General features: G+C 37.1%; 3 protein-coding genes across 3 annotated transcripts; all 3 read left to right on the forward strand.

Annotated features, from left to right (window-relative positions):
- The first annotated feature begins 3,686 nt into the window (after window positions 1-3,686).
- LOC112177358 lies at window positions 3,687-4,289 on the forward strand. The gene has a single exon (XM_024315654.1). The coding sequence runs from the start codon at window positions 3,687-3,689 to the stop codon at window positions 4,287-4,289; it is 603 nt and encodes a 200-aa protein (XP_024171422.1).
- A 2,079-nt stretch (window positions 4,290-6,368) lies between these two features.
- LOC112179444 (preprotein translocase subunit SECE1) lies at window positions 6,369-7,070 on the forward strand. Its single transcript, XM_024317862.2, has one exon. The coding sequence runs from the start codon at window positions 6,418-6,420 to the stop codon at window positions 6,934-6,936; it is 519 nt and encodes a 172-aa protein (XP_024173630.1). The 5' UTR covers window positions 6,369-6,417; the 3' UTR covers window positions 6,937-7,070.
- A 23-nt stretch (window positions 7,071-7,093) lies between these two features.
- On the forward strand, window positions 7,094-8,083 carry LOC112179446 (probable inactive leucine-rich repeat receptor-like protein kinase At3g03770). Its single transcript, XM_024317863.2, has 3 exons — window positions 7,094-7,420; window positions 7,540-7,761; window positions 7,856-8,083. Exons 1-2 carry the CDS (start codon window positions 7,123-7,125, stop codon window positions 7,692-7,694), a joined length of 453 nt encoding a protein of 150 aa, XP_024173631.1. The 5' UTR covers window positions 7,094-7,122; the 3' UTR covers window positions 7,695-7,761; window positions 7,856-8,083.
- The last annotated feature ends 13,336 nt before the right edge of the window (window positions 8,084-21,419 follow it).

Consider the following 21,419-nt stretch of genomic DNA (forward strand, 5'->3'; position numbering starts at 1 on the left):
GTGCAAAGAAGCAGTCATCAGTGTCTCGATCTTCAACTGAAGCAGAATATCGAGCTTTAGCCCTCTCCGTAGCAGAGGTTCTATGGCTTTGCTACCTTTTCCGAGATCTCAGAATTTCTCTCCGGCAGCCCCCATCATTTTATTGTGACAATGTCAGTTCCATTGCACTTGCTGCCAATCCCGTTCTGCACTCTCGGACCAAACATGTTGATATTGATTACCATTTCATCAGAGAACCTATTGCTCGTCGCTCTATTCAGGTTCATCATGTTTCATCCTCTGCCAACTTGGCTGACATATTCACCAAAAGTCTGTCCAAGCAACGGTTCTGTTCTCTTACCTCCAAGCTGATTGCTCCTCATCCCCGCATCAGCTTGCGGGGGATAATAACAGTAACTCTCCACCAAGAGACAAAGCATGCTCTCTGTCCTCAAAAGTACAAAGTCACCATCTCCCATACATTGAGAATGAAGAAGACGACAAGGTGTTAGGAGCTCAAGACCACACCACCAAGGGACAAGACGTGCTTCACTTGTGATTCTTTGTCTCCTTGTCTCTATTATTGTTGTATAAATAGTTTTCTAATGTACAAAGCAAATCAAGCAAAGACAAACACATTTTTAACCTTTATCTTCTTCAAATTCCTTTAGATCTGTCTAGCTTGCCTCATCAGTAAGTTCTGAACAGTCAAAAAGCTACTTGCAAATCCAATCCAAACGAAAAGGCTGATTTACTCATGTTGTAAATCTTGAAATAGTAGATAACAAGAATGAAAGCCACAATGTACCGGCCTGCAGATCAGTAAAAGCTAGTAAAGGCAGCAATAACTTCTTTCCATTTGGATTAGAAGTCTTCGTATTGCGACCATATTTATTGCTTCTCAATAAATGTGTACAGCGACGTGAAAATTTATATTATGAATGATTTATCAAAAATCTCTAACTTGATATTTGCCTTGTAACAAAGTGAGTTTCCCTCAACCTGCACCGGATGAAGATTAAGTCTTGTAACCCCAACAAATCTATTTTAGAACCAATTAATTGTCTCAGTCTTACAAGCTGAGGCATAACCTATAGGAACTGAACCGGCAACAACTACGTTAAAAGACAAAAATAAGCAAGCAAAAAGCAACATATATACTTGAGGAGCAACATTTGAGTTGGTCCAGGAGCATCTTATAGCCTCCAAATTGAGCTTACTTAATTTGTTGCTTTCAACAGTGTTCAATCTTAAGACTTGCTGCCTAAGGATCGGAATGGTGTTGTGCCATCAAAACCACAGAAGAACGAAGCCGTTCCTTTTGCAATGGGCATTAAAATATCCCTATAATGATTGATGTTTCAAGGCACGGTTAAGAAAGCACATGAATCCCAATCAACAAATCTGAAGAACGGGAAGCCAATCGACATGAACATTATATTTAGACACTAACATTTAAATAATTAAGGTTGATATCCTCTTTACACTAGACAAATTTAATTTCAAACAAGCATAGATAACAGAAATAAAGAAATACATTAGTAGGTAAATCTACAAATTTCCACATTAGTGAAATGTCGAAACGATGTGGTTTTCTTTAAATTTTAAAGTTAAATTTTTCTTTCAACCCAGTAAAGTAAGAAAAGTTGATGAGAGTCGTGTAAGTGTACTGTTCATTTTAGAGTGAGAAGCTCCTGCTTCTCTCTTACCCAGCCTCTCTCTTCTCTGCAGCAACCTTTTCTTCCCCAAATTTTCCTCACCCATGTGGTGATTCCTCATCCTCTGTGGTGATTCCTCACCCAAGTGGTGTTTTGATTTCCTTGTTTTCCTCTTCTTTTGCATCTGAGTTTGTCCTCACTGTTCAAATCTGATTTTAGATCTTAGATCTTAGATCAAAAGCTCTAAGATTTATTCTCAGATTTATTCTCATGGTCATTCTCAGTTTCTGTTCTGCCTTTGCTCCTCAAGATGTCCAAACCATGAACAGATCTCCTTCTTCTTGTCTACCTTGCTCTGCCATGGAAGAGTTTGAACTCCTCTGCAACCACCTCTTCAGATCTCAGGTTTCTTTGGTAAGATCTATCTTGGTTTGGTTGTTGTTATCCTTTTATGCGAGATCTTCTCGTATTCGGTCAACTGGAGAATGTATGGCGGCTCTGTCCGTATCCTCACCTCTGCCGACCACCCTTGGTTACCAGCCCTTGCTCATGACTTCTGTCGGAGCTCCGGAGTCGAATCTGCTATGGTGGCTGCAAGTTGGAGATGAAGAAGAAGCTTTGATTAGGATTTGGGTTTTTGGGCTGCTTTGGCCTTTTTGTTTTTAGTTGTTTTCTTTCTTGTATGTTGATTTCTCTGGTCTTGCTTGTTCTGGCAGATGACCATGTGAATCATGCTTGCAGACTTAGTCTGTTTTGGGCTGTGTCCCATGTATTGTTGTTTGGCTTTCTGCCTTGTTAATTGATGCTACCTTTCGACCAAAAAAAAAAAAAAAATCAAAATCATGCATAGGATATTGTTTTCTGGAAAGACCCCTTGAATGCTAAAGAATTACTTTTGAAGATTTCAAATAAGCTCAGTGGTTGGAAAAAGGCCACCCTTTCTAGAGCAGGGAAACTTACTCTTATAAAGTCTAATATTGCTGGAATGCCAAACCATGTTATGTCTTGCTTCAAATGCCCTCCAAAAGTTACTAAAGCCATTGACAAAGAAACTAGATCTTTCTTCCGGGTTAAGGATTGTCATTCCCCCCCCAGTTGCCTGGAACCAAATTTGCCTGCCTAATTCCTTAGGTAGTCTTGGAATTCGGCCGGCAGCTTCTTTCAACAAGGCTGCTTTGGCAAAACTAGGCTGGAAAGTGATCTCTGATCATGATAACTGGTGGGTTGATATTGTTCGTAGGAAGTACTTAAGAAAACATTCTTTTTTCATGCAAACTAAGCAGGCCAACCATTCTATAGCCTGGAAAGGTATTCTTGAAAACAGAGATCTTATAATCTAGGGTATGCGCTGGATTGTTAGTAATGGTATTGACATCAAATTCTGGACTTTCAACTGGGCCTTTTCTTTTCCTTTGATCAATCTTATTTCGACTACTAATAGAAATTCTATTAATATTGATGAGAATGTGAGTGATTATACTGATAATGGTTGTTGGAACGCTAATAAACTTTCTGTTTTTCATGATCATGATATTGTTAACTCTATTTTGAGTATTCCTCTTCCTGCTTTGAACTCTAAGGATGAATTTGTTTGGGGCCCAACCTCTAGTGGTGTTTTTTCTGTTAAATCTGCCACTTAGCTTCAATGTGACTATGTTGCTCCTCATTCGAGGGTTAAAATTTTGAATGAAATTTGGAGACTTAACATTCCTCCAAAGGTCAAGATTTTCTCTTGGCTCTTAGCTAGGGGGAGATTGAAAACTAGGGCAAGACTTACTCGTTATTCTACTAATTATGACTCTGTGTGCCTTTTGCAACTCAGGGGATGAGGACATAAACCACATTTTCTTCTTCTGCCCCTTTGCTACAAATGTTTGGCGTTCTGTTGGTATTATCAATTCAGATTTCCAAACCTTTGAAGATTGGTTTCTTTCCTGGTTCAGGAAGGATTACCAAAAGTCTATTACTGAAAATCTTCTCCTTCTTTGTTGGAACATTTGGGAGGCGAGGAATAATCTAATTTTTAGACATTCCTCCTCTCTTCCTAACATGGTGGTTCATGCTGCGGCCTCCATTGGTGAGAACTACAGAAGAAACAACCCTTGCCACTTCAAGGGTCCTGCTTCTATCCCTCAAGTTTTCCGCTGGTTACCTCCTCCTGCTGGCTTCGCCAAGCTCAATTTCAATGGTTCTGTTGTCAACAATAAGAAAGCTTCTTCTGGTTTTGTTATTAGGGATCATGATGGTTCCCCCCTCTTTGCTGGTGCGAGAGCCATTGGTCATGCTTCTGTCCCCATTGCTGAGGGAAGTGCAGTTCGTGATGGTCTTTATCATGCGTTCCACCTTAACTGTCGAAAGCTTTATGTCGAAGGTGACTCCAAGTTAATTATAGACTCCATCAACAAGAAATGCGCTCCTCCTTGGCGTCTTCGTACTCTTGTGAAAGATATCCTGAGTCTGGCTAGCAATTTCGAAGCTATTTCCTTCTCCTATGTTCCCAGGGAAGCCTACTTCGTTGCTGATGCTGTTACAAATATGGGTCACAAGTCTTCTACGCCTATCACTTGGTCAGGAAAGCTGCCTTTCTCGGCTTTGTCCGCTTTTAATTTTGATCAGTTTAGTTCTGGTTGTAGTAGGGGTTTCTTGTTGTAATTTTCTTTTCCTCCTCAAAAAAGAAAAGAAAAAAAGAATAAAGATGGGATGATGTCATTAAAATAAGACTTAATTGCCAGTTTGCTCCCTTAGCTTTCATAATGGTGTCAATTTGTTACCCTAAAATTTATTATTGTCAGTTTGCTACGTACCTTAGGATTCTCAAATTAGTCAATTTGGCACCCAACAGTAAGATTAGCTAGTTTCTATTATTATTTTTGTCTTGATGTCAACACATGAGGGTATTTTCATATTTTTAAATTAGGTTTTCTCTAAACCCTCACTTCCAATACGACTCCTTTATCAACTCCTCCTTCAATTTCATTCGACTTAACGAATTGCCTGAGATGCATTGGTTGGTTTTGAAAAATTAATGAATTATCAGAATTTTTTTCAAAATGCCCTCACATGGTGTTGACATCTGGACAGAAAAAAAAAATTAACAACTTACTAGCTAATTTGATAGTTGGGTAGCAAATTGACATAAATAAATCCTAGGGTAGCAAATTGACACCAAAGTGAAAGCTAGGAGTGCAAATAAGCAACAAGCCTTAAAATAATATGAACATGACTGTCGAAGTTAATTTGTTGTGATATCAATCTATATAGTTCAGTATCTGTTTTCAATCTTAGCATTTTAAAAGATGAATAAAACTTCATGGCTTCACATAATTTTTTTTAAAATAAGATATTGGAAGAAATTAACATTTTTCACCAAGTCAAAAACCATCATGGGTTTTTCCGTTTGAGTCTTTTTGTGGCTCTTCGTTGCAAGCAGAAACAAAATAGAGTTAAAGATGACATCATGGCAAATGTAAAGGGTCCTAACCGAGGGAAAAATATTTACGGACAATGTCCGCTTCTCAGTCCCGTTTCATTGATGGTTGAGTTAGCACTCAGTTTGCCAGTGACAACAGGTTGAAGAAATCGTTGACGTCCCCCATCTCCTTTGTGCTATTTCGATTTTTAATTTAAATTTTTTTGAATTATGGGGAGGTTTTTAACGTGTCTCTAACAACTTATTATTAGCTTTTAGTGTTGGTGGGAAACATTTTTTTTTATATATATATATATATATATTTTTTTTCCTATATCTCCATATGAGGGGAAAAATATTAATTTGATCGCAAGTCATTTCATTCACAAATCGTGACACTAAAAATTCTCATTGTAACTGAATTACGATTTAAGGTGACAGCACAACTCAAAAGAACACAATATATGTCGGTCATGAACATACAAAATGAGCATGCCTAATATTGATAGTCATATTCATACGGTTTACACCAACAAAATCGTCTATACAAAATGATCTAGAGTGCAAATGGGGTATAAGTAACAGCTGCCTTGATCAGTTGATCATTACCATAGGTTAAGTTGGTAAATCATTTACTTAAGGGTTTTGCTAAATGTACCCAGCAAATCTCTTTATACAGCCAGCAGTAAAAAATTTACCTTTAAATTTCCAACTCTATCCTTAGAAAACCCAGCACTGATATCTCTCTCAGGTTCCGATTTCTCTCACATTTGATCAAATCATTGACTCAAATCCCGATTCTGGAAATTCTAAAATGTTTGGTTGCTTTTCTTAATGTAAGAGAAGATCAAGAGAGTTCCTTATGGGGAAGAACATGCCTTTTTCAATTACTCATTATTTCTCGTTCTCTACAATGTACAATCAAATCACTATGTCGGCGATTTCCGCCGGAGCTTAAATCTCAAGTAATAAGGCTTTGAATCTGGATTACAGCACTTGCAAGTTAGAGCCTTCAATTTGTCTCATAACCCAGCAGGATATGATCACTTCTGCTGGACAAGAAACCCATGACCCAGTGTTCCAATTGTTGAAATCCTGGACAATATGGGGTAAAACTGGAAATTAAATGACTTTTTTTTTACTGTTGAGTTTCTTTAGATAATTGCTGGGTCTATTTAGAAACACTCTTAACTTAATTGTATACTTTCACTAATCACTATTACATTTTCATCTTGACGGCTGGATTCCAAGTTTGGGCTATGGAGTAGTGGTCTCAAGAAAAGGCCCAATACGACCTAACCCTTATCCCCCAAAAATCCAACACTATCCAAATTCAGTCTTACCACCAGTATCACCACCGAGTGTGTGACCATGGCGCTTCCGTTTCTCGCCCAATTCCCGGTAATCTCACCCTTCCCGTCCACTTCAAAATCCGGCAACCTTACCTCCTCCTCTTCCGTCAGACTGCAACCGCCACGTGTCAGTCACCTGACGGAGAAGAGCAAGAGCAAGAGAAAGCCACCACTCTTCAGTTCAATCAAAGCTGTCGACGAAAGCCAAGCGGATTCCGACACCAAGCCAAAAGGAGAGTCGAAGGCGTCGGCGAGTGAACCCGGCGAGTTGAGCGAGTTGGGGGCGGAGATCAAGAAGGCGATGTCGGAGAGGAAGGAGAAGGAGAAAGAAGGAGGAGGCGGCGATTTGTTGAGTGGAGTGGCGGAGGAGATTAGGGAGATCGAGTGGCCTGTGTTCGGCAAGGTCTTGGGGACTACTGGAGTTGTGCTTGGGGTTATTGCCGGCTCCAGCGTCGTTTTGCTCACTGTCAATGCCGTTTTGGCCGAGCTGTCCGACCGGGTTTTCGCCGGCAGGGGCGTTCAGGATTTTTTCGGCTGAGAGACAAAATGTACATTATTTTTGGGTCATCTGACTCGTTTCTTTTATGTTCAATAACACATTATATTTTAGCTTAACTTAATAGCAGCATTGTATATCGAAAATTTTTGAAGAAATTGTTCTTGTTTTTCCTTGATCGTTGGTAAAAGAAAGAACCGCACTGTTAAAGGTTACAAATACAAAATCATGATTCAGTTTGACGTGAACTTGACCGAAAACTATAGAAGGTTTGATTTTGATGATAATATGCAGCTTTACAAAGGTAGACTAAAGAATGGGATCCAAGTTGTTATTAGGTGCCTGCTTGTATCAAAGAAATACACAATTCGAAATCTTAAACTCTCCGGTTGGATTTTGCTTGCCAAGCTTCGTCACCCGTATTTAGGACACTGCCTCGACGGTGGTGGAGATGATTACAGTGTGAACAAGGTGTATCTTGTATCTGAGTATGTGGCAAATGGGACCTTTCGTGCTAAACTCTCTGGTAAGTTTGGAAAAACAAGCAGTGTAATCTTCCCACTGACATTTAGAGCCTAATCTAAATTGTGCTTACTTTATTTTCCAAATTGTTTCCAATATTACTTCTTCTTGATGTATGTATAGGTAGGCCTGAAAAAGTTTTCAACTGGCCACAAAGATTGTCAGTCCTCATCGGTGTGACCAAGGCTGTGCAGTGTGCACTTCCTACATACTGGAATTATTCCAGGTTTCTTGAGCAACCGGCTGAAGACGAACAACATCTTGCTCAATTTCAATGAGCATGATAATGCAAAATTGAGCAACTACGGACTGTCCATTATCTCAGAAGAAACTGATAAGTCTATGGTAGGTCTTCCCCTATTGCAATTGGTCCTGCAATAATCTTTTTTTCTTTTTCCTGATGTGCTTATGAACTTTGTTCTTGGTTTGTATCTTGCAGGCAAACGAAGGCCGTAAGTCATGGTAAGATTTCCTTTTATTGAAGCAGTGATGTCACTAGAGTCATTTAGTTGTTGAGAGTTGACCATGAGGATGCTATGTGTTGTAACATTTTAATATTTTATTTATTATTGAAATTAAATTTGGGTGAATTTATTTTGTGTTTAAAATCTGAATTTATTTGTGTGTTTAAATTCAGAATTTATTTTGAATTTTATTTTGTAACTCATGGTGTTTTATTTTGATTTATTTTGGGTTTTAATTCTTGTAACCTATGGCTATTGGTTACTACCCTATTAATGGTAGGGAGTGTCCTAAGAGCCTATAAATAGCACCATTTGTTGCATGCTCAAACACATCATTGCTTTTACGTAATACTATTACGATACACAACTATTCATCCATCAACTTTCTTTTCAAAAATCCCCCAAAGTGTCTTGTGTGTTTTTTTTGGCCAAAGAAAGGTGTTCTTTTGGTGGAGCTTTGGGTTCCTCCAATTTGTGCAGATTGGTGTGAGCCACACAACTTGTTGTTGGGCTGTTGTATCCTGGAGGGGACAAGTCAAGAGATTTCTGGTGCACCGGCATTGTTCCGCAGAGGGCTTGAATCTCCTTAAAGAGAGCGAGATACCCGCGCCTCAGCTTTTTGTCAACGAGTTTCTCATATAGAAATTATAATTTTTATTGTAATTTCACCAACAATTTTAAGGAGATTCAAAGAAGATGGAGCGTACTCAAGAGAAGCCGCTTGACAATGTGGGAGATCTCAACAAGCCTTTCCGCTTCAAAGGTGCACATTTCAAGAGATGGAAGGGAAAAGTTCTCTTCTACCTTAATCTTCTCAAAGTTGCCTATGTGCTAACGGAGAAGAATCCATCAAAGAAGAGTACCGAAGGCATGAAGGATGATGAACTCCTTGCTCATGAAGAAAAAGTTGAAAAATTTCAAAAAGATGAGTATAATTGTCGGTACTATCTCTTGAACTGTCTTGCTGATCATTTTTATGATTATTATGATACAACATATTCTTCTGTCAAGAAAATTTGGAAAGCATTACAGAGCAAATATGACACCGAGGAAGCTGGTGCGAAAAAATATGCTGCAAGCCGTTTTTTCCGATATCAAATGGTGGATGGCAAGTCGGTTGCGGAGCAAGTACAAGACTTCCAAATGATTGTAGCTGAAGTTACATCTGAAGGTGTCAAAATTGGTGAAAATCTAGTGGTGGCTGGTATCATTGATAAACTTCCACCTTCATGGAAAGAGTTTCAAAAATCCATGCGTCATAAACAAAAGGAGATTTCCTTGGAGACCTTGACGACTCGCATCCGAGTTGAGGAGGAAGCAAGAGGTCAAGATGTTCTTATGCAAGATACAAACAATAACACCTCCAAGGTAAATTTAGTATCTTCCAATAATAATATGCCCAATGGTCATTTTCATACAAATTCTCTTATGCAGCCAAAGAAGAAAAATATGAAAAAATTGGTAAACCTCACCAACAGAATAAAGGCAAACCAAGCTATGTGAATAAGAACCAATATCCTCCTTCAGAAAATAAGCAACAATATACTTGTTGTTATGTTTGTGGCAAAAGTGGGCATATTGCTCGAAATTGCAATTATCGAAAACGTGAGGCTGTTCCTCAAGCTCACGTCACTGAAGAACCATATGTGGCAATGATAACTGATGTAAATATGGTTCAAAGTGTTGAAGGATGGTGGGCAGATTGTGGTGCTAATAGGCATATCTGCTATGATAAAGATTGGTTCAAGAAATACACTCCTTTTAAGGAGCCCAAAACAGTTATGCTTGGAGATTCACATACTACTCATGTGCTTGGAACTGGTGAGGTGGAACTCAAATTTACTTCTGGTAGGGTGCTAACTTTGAAAGATGTGTTGCATACACCCTCCATGAGAAAAAATTTGATGTCTAGTTATCTTCTTAATAAGGCTGGTTTTAAACAAACTATGGAATCTGACCAATATGTGATCACCAAAAAAGGTGTATTTGTGGGCAAAGGTTATGCTTGTGATGGCATGTTCAAATTGAATGTTGAGAATAATAATAAAGCATCCACTTCAGTTTATATGCTCTCTTCTTTAAATTTTTGGCATGCACGTTTATGTCATATAAATAGTAGATATGTGGGAATCATGAGTAGTTTGGGTTTAATTCCTTCAGTGCAAAAAGATTTTGAAAAATGTGAGACTTGCAGTAAAGCAAAAATTACTAGAAGGCCTCACAAAAATGTTGAAAGGAATACCGAGCTATTGGAATTAATTCATACAGACTTGTGTGAATTTGAGGGAATTTTAACTCGTGGAGGTAACAGGTACTTTATCACTTTTATTGATGATTGTTCTAAATATGCTTACGTCTATTTGTTGAAAAATAAAAGTGATGCTTTTGCCAAATTTAAAGAGTTCCTCCTTGAGGTTGAAAATCAATTTGGTAGAAAAATTAAAAGGCTCCGAAGTGATAGAGGAAGAGAATATGATTCTTCTGAATTCAATTCTTTTGTTCAATCTTTAGGAGTGATTCATGAAGTTACTCCACCCTATTCACCTGCATCTAATGGTGTGGCAGAAAGAAAAAATAGAACTTTGATTGAGTTAACAAATGCCATGTTGATTGATTCAGGTGCTCCCTCTAATCTTTGGGGTGAAGCAGTTTTAACTGCTTGTTATGTGTTGAATAGAGTGCCACATAAAAATACAAAAATGACACCTTTTGAGGTGTGGAAGGGGCATAAACCAAATTTGGGTTATCTTAGAGTTTGGGGTTGTCTAGCCTTTGTGAGGTTAACTGACCCTAAAAGACCAAAATTGGGTGCTAGAGCTACTACTTGTGTTTTCGTTGGATATGCTTTAAATAGTACAGCCTATAGATTTCTTGATGTTGAAAATCATGTTGTGATTGAATCTGGTGATGCAATTTTTCATGAAGAAAAATTTCCTTTTAAATCAAAAATAGTGGGGGTCAAGAATCTAGAGAAAATATTTTTTCACAACCTAGTTCTTCTTCTTCTAATTTACATATACAACAAACTAATGAAAATGAACCTAGAAGAAGTAAGAGAGCTAGAGTTGAAAAAGATTTTGGCCCTGACTATTATGTTTATAATGTTGAGGAAAATCCTATTTCTTTACATGAAGCTTTATCATCACCAGATGCAATTTTTTGGAAAGAGGCTGTGAATGATGAAATGGAGTCTCTAATTTCTAATAATACTTGGAAATTAGTAGATTTACCAACAGGTTTTAAAACCATTGGGTGTAAATGAGTCCTTAGAAAAAAGCTCAAACCGGATGGAAGTGTAGACAAATATAAAGCTAGACTTGTTGCTAAAGGTTTTAAGCAAAAACATGATCTAGACTTTTTTGATACTTTTTCTCCGGTTACAAGGATTACATCAATTAGATTATTGATTGCTATTGCTGCAATTCATGATTTGATTATTCATCAAATGGATGTGAAAACAGCTTTTCTAAATGGTGATTTAGATGAAGAGATCTATATGGACCAACCAGAAGGTTTTATAGAACCTGGTCAAGAGCACAAGGTATGTAAGTTATCTAAATCCCTTTATGGTTTAAAGCAGGCTCCTAAACAGTGGCATGAAAAATTTGATTCCTGCATGATTGGAAATGGTTATAAATCAAATGAATGTGACAAATGCATATATTATAAATCTTGGAAAATTCACATGTTATTATTAGTCTCTATGTGGATGATCTTTTAATTTTTGGCTCAAATTTGCATGTAATTGATGAGACAAAAATTATGCTTAAGAGCAATTTTGATATGAAAGATCTTGGTGAGGCTAATGTTATTTTGGGCATGAAAATAACAAAAACATGTGATGGTATTTTTCTTGATCAGTCACATTATGTTGAGAAAATTTTGAAGAAATATGATTATGTTGGCCACAAGCATGTGTCTACTCCTTTTGATTCTAGTGTTCACTTATTTCCTGTTGAAAGTGAAAATGATGTGATTAATCAAAAGGAATATGCTAGCATAATTGGCAGTTTGCGCTATGCAACTGACTGCACTAGACCTGACATTGCATATGCAGTTGGAGTACTTAGCAGGTTCACAAGTAAACCAGGTAAAGAACATTGGCATGCAATTGAGCGTGTTATGAAATATTTGCTTGGTACTAAAAATTATTGATTATTTTATAAAAAATATCCTGCTGTACTTGAAGGCTTTTGTGATGCCGATTGGAATACTCTGTCAGGTGATTCTCTCTCTACCACTGGTTATATTTTTACATTAGGTGGATGTGCTATTTGTTGGAAATCAAAGAAGCAAACAATAATCTCTAATTCAACCATGGAAGCTGAACTTATTGCTCTAGCTTCAGCAAGTGAAGAAGCAAATTGGTTGAGAGATTTATTGCATGAAATTCCCTTGTGGGAAAAACCTATACCACCTATATTGATTCATTGTGATAGCACTGCAGCTATTGGTAGAGTAAATAACCGTTATTATAACGGCAAATCCAGACCTATAAGAAGAAAGCACAGTACTGTGAGATCATATTTGAGTGATGGAATTATTAATGTGAATTATGTTAAATCATGTGATAATCTTGCAGATCCATTAACTAAGGGCTTGGCAAGAGAAAAGGTTTGGAATACATCGAGGGGGATGGGATTGAAGCCCATATCGTCATGAGCCATATATGAGGACACCCAACCCGGTGATTAGAGATCCTAAAAACTGGGTTCAATGGGAAAAACGAATCATAAGGTGGCCGTAAGAAAAATGCACTATATTTTCTTACTCATCCCTATGATGTAAGTGCATTAATCTTGTAACGTATATGAAGGTTGAGTTTACTTAAAACTCTTAATAAAGTCCGTAGCTCATATGAGTGGGATGTCATAGTTACAAGAGCATCCTTGACGGATTTTACCTATATGAGTGTGAGAGTGGGGCCGCTCTCTATGAGAATTGGGCTTATTCTTGAAATGCACTCATGAAAACTGGGATAAGCACAAGGCCGTAACGTGCTGGCTAATAAAGCTCATATTAACACCTGAATTATTATGTGTGAGCAGTAGTTTTTATTTTCCCTTAAGCAGTTGTAGTTCAAGTCTGAGACCACTATCAACTCTGGAGTTGGAATTACTGTTTCACTAAGTGAATGTTCAATGCAGAGCACACCTTCATGATGCATAATGGTTCGTCTTTGGGCCGGTAACTTTGGTTTATATATTTTTTTAAATATTAAAATGAGTGGGGGAATGTTGTAACATTTTAATATTATATTTATTATTGAAATTAAATTTGGGTGAATTTATTTTGTGTTTAAAATCTGAATTTATTTGTGTGTTTAAATTCAGAATTTATTTTGAATTTTATTTTGTAACTCATGGTGTTTTATTTTGATTTATTTTGGGTTTTAATTCTTGTAACCTATGGCTATTGGTTACTACCCTATTAATGGTAGGGAGTGTCCTAAGAGCCTATAAATAGCACCATTTGTTGCATGCTCAAACACATCATTGCTTTTACGTAATACTATTACGATACACAACTATTCACCCATCAACTTTCTTTTTAAAAATCCCCTAAAGTGTCTTGTGTGTTTTTTTTGGCCAAAGAAAGGTGTTCTTTTGGTGGAGCTTTGGGTTCCTCCAATTTGTGCAGATTGGTGTGAGCCACACAACTTGTTGTTGGACTGTTGTATCCTGGAGGGGACAAGTCAAGAGATTTCTGGTGCACCGGCATTGTTCCGCAGAGGGCTTGAATCTCCTTAAAGAGAGCGAGATACCCGCGCCTCAGCTTTTTGTCAACGAGTTTCTCATATAGAAATTATAATTTTTATTGTAATTTCACCAACACTATGTTTTTCAGGCAAATGATAAGTTTAGAGGGTGATGCTTATAGCTTCGGATATATATTGCTGAAGGCTATTGTTGGAGCTTCCATCTCTGCTAGAAGAGAGGCATTCCTGCAAAATGATATGGTAATTGATTAGCTTCGGGCTCGTGATGCGAAGCTATCATCATGCCCCTCTATATTCCACATATTTTTGAAATTCTGTTGCACGTGTAACTAAGTAATTGATTGATCATGATTCTGTAATTTCCGAAAGCAGCTAGTAGAACCGATAGTTCTAGCAACTTGTTCACAACAATCTTTATCAATTGTGATCTCCATAATGAACGAATGCATTTCTGCACCATAGCGAGACTAAATTCGATGAAAATAACTCATTTTTCAAATTTGGAAAATGCTTGGGATCCTACATATTTTTACGAAATGGTTGGCCAGTAAGTCTGAAAACAACCTAGATTCTCTGCTTCCAATTAGTTGGTTTAACATGGTTTAAACAGTACAAGATTAGTGTAAATCTAACAAAGCATACAATGCATTGAAGAACCACCTACGTATGTTACAGGCATAAGAACAAACAATGGGCAGCCAAGAATTAAATAAAGTGCAATCTTGGAGAACCAATTCAACAATTGAACACGAGCAAAGACCTAATAAGCAACTGGAAACTCAGCTTCTTGAGAAGAAAAAAATTGATATAGGATCTCTAAATGTTCATCTATTAATAACAACTAGAAGCTATACCGTGAGGCACAAAGGCATTAATTAATAACAACTTACAAATAAAAAAGTAAAACTATATCCAGCAATCAAGCAGTGTGTCTATTGCCCATATTTGTAGTAGTGATACATTAGTGATCGTTAAGTGACGGGAAAAATAACGTACATATCGTTGAATGAAGTTAAACAATTACAGCCTTTTGAAGTTTGCCGTTATTCTGCCGAAAAAATTACAGGGTACGACTCTGGGCCATTCAGCATTTTGTGTTTCCAATACTCTACTTTGAGGGTGCTTGTTTTGAAACTTAGAAAACAGTAAGCTCTTAGGCGTTTAGTTCACGGAAAGGAAATTAATCAATTCCTTTGTGTTTCCTTTCTTGCAGGGAAAAAAACTTCGCTGACTAGCCCTGGTCAGCAAGGGCTGCCCATACCCAATCAAAGCTCTACACATAGGATACCTTTTGTCCGGCTCCCTTTTATCTCTTCCTTTGCCCCATCTCTCATAATATACTGCAGTTTTACTACATTTACATTTATTATTAGGGAAACATAGTGAGCCCATATTTGAGTTTGTTTGTTGTAATATGTTGCAGTTAATTCATCCTCAATTATCAAAGGTAAGCAATTAAATTTTACTATTCATAATTTCGGTTGTCGACAGACTTGAATTAGTTGCTATCTGTAACAGTACTAGCAAAAAATTGAAAAAAGAAAAAGAGAAGCTGAGAAAGTTGAAAACCTTTAGAGAAAATCTTAGCAAAGAAACTCCCAACTATTGGGATATCATCTATAGATTGCAAACAAGAATCTATAAAGTTGAAGAAGATATTGAAAATCTCCTATACACTCTTCAAGAAGAACAAAAACCTCTTGATTATTTGAGCATTGGTTAGATCTGCACATCACTGATATCAGAGCTTATAAAATAGCTCAAAAGGGGAATCCCCAATGGGGACAATGTCTGATTTAATATTAGAGAAGTTGAATTCTCTATTGAAATCTTCTGATGAGAAACATCAGATCCTCTTGAAAGAATTATCTAGATGTCAAGATCATCTAGAAAAACTACCTGCTATAATCTACCAATTAGAAAAATTGGAAAACAAAATAGATTATATCAAGGAACTTCCAAAAACGGAAGAAGAAAAGCTAACAAGTGTTAGTAGAAAAATCAATGAACAGCAAAAAACGCTGGATTCTATGAAAAATATACTGAATGACAAGAAAGTGCCTACAGTAAAAGCAAAGAAAGCTAATGGATTTAAACCATTAGAAAAACCTGAGAAGAATCTTGTTCCAAACATGATTTTTCTTGGACCATCTACTAGTCAAACTAGTATTCAGTATGACAGCCAGTAAAACACAAGAGATGTCAAAATGATGAGCATCTTCGGGAAAAAGAAAGGAGTACAACTCCTAAATGCTGAAGAGTTCTAATACAATGAAATCGAACATGAGGTGAAAAACGCCTCAATTCCAAAGTTAGATTTCAAACAAATCTACAAAAGGGGAACTTTTGATCTGATGGATAGCCATCACTTCAAATTAATGGAATTTACAACCCCCTCAACAACAGAAGAAACCGATATACTGATGATCACTCCTGTAGAAGTTGCCCGAGCAAGAACAAAAAATTATCAATTTATGCATATTGGAGCAGTCCAAGTAGGCATAAAACTTCTTGCCCGAGAAAGCATAAACTGTTTAGTTCTATGTGTCCTCCAAGACAATAGACTAACAGATTTTCAAGCTAGTCTGTTGGGAACCCTTGAGGCATCTCTATGTAATCAAGTGGCATATTTTAACTGCTTCCCAAATTTCTCAACAAGCTTGAAAGATGCAGCTCACTGTCTAAGACTGAGAGTTAACACAGATGGCATATCAATGAAAAAAGATATGCAAGAACTGGCTATAGTATACAAAATATACTATAAATTAATGAGTACCACAGTGGAGCCTAAAACTAGGATATCAAATATCCCAGGTCTCACTACTAGTTTCCTCACGAGCCAGAAAAATCATTCACAACAGATCCACAAGGTTACTTGGAATGAAGTAACTTTTCCTATTGAATGAAAATTGTCTGGTCTGAAAAAACCAGCAGAAAATGCCAAAGCGGCAATTTATGAAAGCAGAAAGACTGGAGATATCAGTCTAAAATTCGAAGATCACAGAAAAAGTGACGTCTGTCCTGAAAATGTCAGGATAAACAACAATCTTCTCTGAAGAAGCTACAACACTAGAGAAACTAATGTTGGTGGTACCAAATATTCTGAAGAACCATCAGAAACCATCACTGAAGAAGAATTAGAAGCTAATCTGAACAGACCAGTAAACATGTTTAGAGCACAAAAGCTCTACGATCTCTATGATGAAGCAGAAATCTACGAAGATCCTGAACGATTAGAAAAACTAATCGAAGAAATGAAAATTTTCAAACCAGGAAAGGAAAGAAACCTCCTTCCCTATCAAGATGTTGAAATGGAAGAAGGAGATAGCTCCAAAACTTTCATCACAAGAGAAAAGAAAAAAGTAAAGCTCCCTGTACAGAAGGCCCTTACAGGCAAAAATGGAAAAAGAACTTCTCAAAAATTTGTCTCAAAAGACAATATATCCAGAGTACCAATTTCCTCTCATGGTATCTAGTTAAATCTAGACAAAGCTCTAGACAAGAGAAAAACTCTTGACCAATGGGTTAATAGCCTGATGATGACTTCTGCTCTAACCCTTGGAAAATTTGAAGCACCAGATCTTCAGGTGTACTATGAAACTACTCTCACTGGAGTAGCAAAAAAATATTACTTCTCTTTCAAAGAGACTGCCAAAGGGCAAGACTGGCTAGAAGAAATAAAACATTCAAAATCTCCGTATGATTTTGCTGTATCCCTGTATGATTAGTTTTGTGGAGATTTCTCAAATCTGAGTGAGAAGGCTAAAGAAACGGTCAAATCAAATATCTATGCTCTCAAAATTTGTGACATGAGATATTTTGAAGAATACTTGAATGAATTTCAAGAATACTACTGTACAATTGGAGAGCTAGAGAACACTGATCTAGTAAACCTGTTGCACAAGAAACTCCTTGAACCATGGAGAACAGCTGTGCGAGAAAGCATAGCAGAAAAACCAATTGAACGATTTTCAGTTGGAGGAATTGCCGACAGAATCAGGCAATTACTAAAAGAACAATGCAAAGCCAATCTTAGAGCTAAGATGGCCAAGAAACAACTCAAAAGAGTTGAGAATTTCTGTTATGGAATATTAGATATGCCAACTAACTGAGGATGTCATGAATCCAAATTCCACAGAAAAAGAAAAGAAAAATATTACTCGAAAAAATTCAAAAAGAGTAATAAAAGAGATTGGAAATTCAAGAAAAGTTCCAACCTCAAGAAACAACAGGATGAAGATCCTAAAAAGAAATTATTCAAGAAAAAGAAGGATAACAATAAGCATAAACAACAACCAAGCAAGAAAGCTTGCAGATGTTGGTTATGTAAAGCTGAAGGGCACTATGCCAATGAATGCTCGGAAAAGGGTAAAAGATCTACTAAAACCATATTTGAAGAATATGAGCCTATAGTAGAAATAGCAAATATGAAGGGTTACGAAATAGCCTATTTTGATAAAGAAGACGACAGATCAGTTTACTCTGCCTGGTCTGAAGAAGAAGAAGAATCATCTGATTCTGAAGTAGATTCTGAAGTAGAGTACTTAGAATCCAGACAGATGAACGTTCTACACGTCAAAAACTGGGAAGAAAGTAAGACGGAAGCAATAACGTCTTCTTATCAGGTGAACCCTGGTACATTCGTTTGTGATTACTGCTTATGTCACAAAAAGAATAGACTTCCTATGTTCTGTGAAATGTCTAAAAAGACTTATCACAAACAAGAAGAAAAATCAAGAACGGCCTTGTTAGCCAATTGGTCGAACAAGAATATGAAGAATATTTCTCTGAGAAAAAAGAGAAAGAATTAGAAACTCAGTTCCAAGAAATTATGGAACCATCTTCCTCAAAAATAAAGGAAGAAAAAATTGAGGAAGAAAAACTCGATGAGACCATTGAATTGGTTGAAATACCAGAAAATATTCCAGAAGAATGTAAACCATTCATACTTCAGGAACAAGCTCAAGAAAATGAGCTACAACACTCAAAAGTCATCTCTACTAGTAGATACAGCAACTACATAGAGATTGGACTCAAATTCCCTGATCATAAAAAATATCATCTACATGCATTTGTAGATAATGGATCAGGATTTACTGTTGCAAAGAGATTTGCAATTCCAGAAGAACTCTGGAAAGAAGATAAGAAAAGAACAGCTACTGGCATTACGTTTGAGGGAAGCCATCTCACAATGAATAAAGTAGCAAAAAATGCTCATATCACCATTGGTGGAGGAACATTTATCATCCATAATGTTTGGCAATCTGAAGGCCAAGGATCAGATTTGTTGTTGGTAAATGATTTTATTCTCCAACAGAGATTTATCCAGGATGAAGAAGTTATAGGCTTCAGAAAAGGAGAAAGGGTGTACTGGGCAGATAGGCTTACCCAGGCCAAAAGTGTAGTAGGTCCCAACTTTACTACACAATATCAGAGATCGCAATAGAATAGTGGTGATCTTACCCCCTACAAACCCAAATTTGAAACCATCCTCCAATTCAAACAATAAGAACTACTTGTTGAAAACTCATCTTCTGAAGATGAAGATAAAGAAACAACTAGCATAGATGAAGAAGAAGCTAGTTTCATTCACGAACATAACCTCAAACACTTTCAGAAAAAGCTTGAGTCTCAGAAAATTCCCACTCTTGACAAAATCAAGAAACTACTCGAGCAGAACATCTATGTAGACCCTCAGAAATTTTGGAAAAAGATCCCAGTGGTCTGTGAATTAAGATTACATGATATGAATGCTATCTGTCATGTCAAAGCCATTCCTCAGTACAAAGAGGAAGATCAGAAAAAATACAGAAAATATATTGAAGATCTCCTGAACAAGAGATTAATTCAACCTTCCACTAGCCCTCATCATGTTCCAACATTCTACGTGAGAAACCACGCAGAAAACCTCAGAGGAAAAGCTAGAATGGTGATTGACTACAGAGATGTCAACAAAAAGACTGTCAAAGACGGTTATCAAATTGCTCAAGTAAGAGTACTGATCAACCAGCTCAGAGGAGCTAAAGTCTTTTCGAAATTCGATGCAAAGTCGGGTTTCGGGCAAGTCAAGATGCATTTTGAGAGTATACCTCTCACTGCATTTGGAACACCACAAGGTCATTATGAATGGTTAGTAATGCCTTTTGGTCTAAAGCAAGCTCTCTCAATCTTCCAAAGAAAGATGGACAACATCTTCAAACATGTGGCTGAATTCTGCATCGTCTATATAGATGACATCTTTGTCTTCTCCAAAAACAGAAAAGAACACATGAAACACCTCGATGAGGTTGTAAAGCTGATAGTTCAGCATGAAATTATCCTAGGTGAAAAAAAAATCTTCTTTATCCTCGATGAAGTTGATTTCCTAGGAATAAACATCAAGAATGGAGTAATAAAACTCCAATCTCACATCCTTGAGAAGATCTGGAAATTCCCAGATAGAATTCCTGATGCTAAGAGTCTAGAGAGATTCTTAGGAGTCATAAATTATGGGAGAGATTTCATTCCCGAAATCTCAGGATTAACAGCAATGTTATCTCTTAAGACAAGTTCCAAGAGGAAATGGAACTTCACCACAGATGATGAAAAAATTGTGAAGCAGATAAAAGATCTCTGCAAAAACCTCCCTCCTCTACAACAACCAGAGGAAAATGATGAAATTATCCTCCAGACAGATGCGAGTGATAATTGCTGGTCCGGTGTTGTTCTGGAAAAAACGCCTGGAACTAACATTGAAAAAATCTGCAAATTTTGTGGAGGCAAGTTCAGCCCTGCAGAACTGAATTGTCCCACAGGGGAAAAAGAAATTTTGGCTGTCAAAAAAAACAATTTTAAATTCTCTAGCGTTTCTTGGAAAACCCTTTACTGTTCGCACCGATTGTATTAGAGTAAAGAATTTCAAAAATTTTAAACTTGATAAAGCTGCTGATAGAGGAAGATTAGCCAACTGGCAATTATTTCTTAACCAATATGATTATAATGTTGAATTAATTGTAGGAAATAAGAACTATTTTCCAGACGCCTTAACCAGAGAAATGGCGATCTTCAGCCGAAAAGATGACAACGAATGTCGTAATCCCAGAAGCAGAAGACCTGGGAAAGAACATGAACCTGCTGAGGATCCTAAAGAAAAAATCCTCAAAAGATTCTTGCTAGGTCCAAAAGGACTAGCCACAATTGATCAATCCCAGGGTAAAGGATTGGCTAGCCCGTCTCAAACGGCAGACGGTAAAGGTTCATCAAGACAGTTGACGGCTGTTGCTTTGCCAAAAAGAAAACCTACTCCATCTGGAGTAATAAATGTTTTTAACTATGAACTTCAAGTATTTGATACTCCTGTGTTTAGAACTGGCAGGAGACTAGCGTACCACCAGAAGGCAATCTTAGATAACATCTTATTTGCCTTTCAAGAAAGAAACAGTGGCATAATGTTCCCAGCTCTGTTTGCTTTAGCAGAAGAGCTTCATGAAAATGGCAAGCCACAGTTTGAAGAAGTTCATACACAGCAGAGTGCTGATAGAAATAAAAAAGTTCATTTTCTTGAAGATCCAGAAAGTGGTAGAGTTCCTATCATGGCATTAACAGAATCAGAATGGTTCGAGTTCCATAATCTGATAGGAATTCATAATTCTGAGGCACATATTCCTCCAACTCTCTTCATTATTGGAAGACCTTATGTTGGAAGGTATCTAGTCAATGTTCAGAGTGAACATCCTCAAGAACGCAAGCTTTGGCTTGTTGAAAATGGTTTTGTCCATAATCTATGGACTAAAACAAATGATGATCTCAAGGGACTACCCCTTATCATTGTCAACACAGTC

The sequence above is a fragment of the Rosa chinensis genome, chromosome 7, assembly GCF_002994745.2.
Source record: "Rosa chinensis cultivar Old Blush chromosome 7, RchiOBHm-V2, whole genome shotgun sequence".
NCBI classification, from domain to species: Eukaryota; Viridiplantae; Streptophyta; class Magnoliopsida; order Rosales; family Rosaceae; genus Rosa; species Rosa chinensis.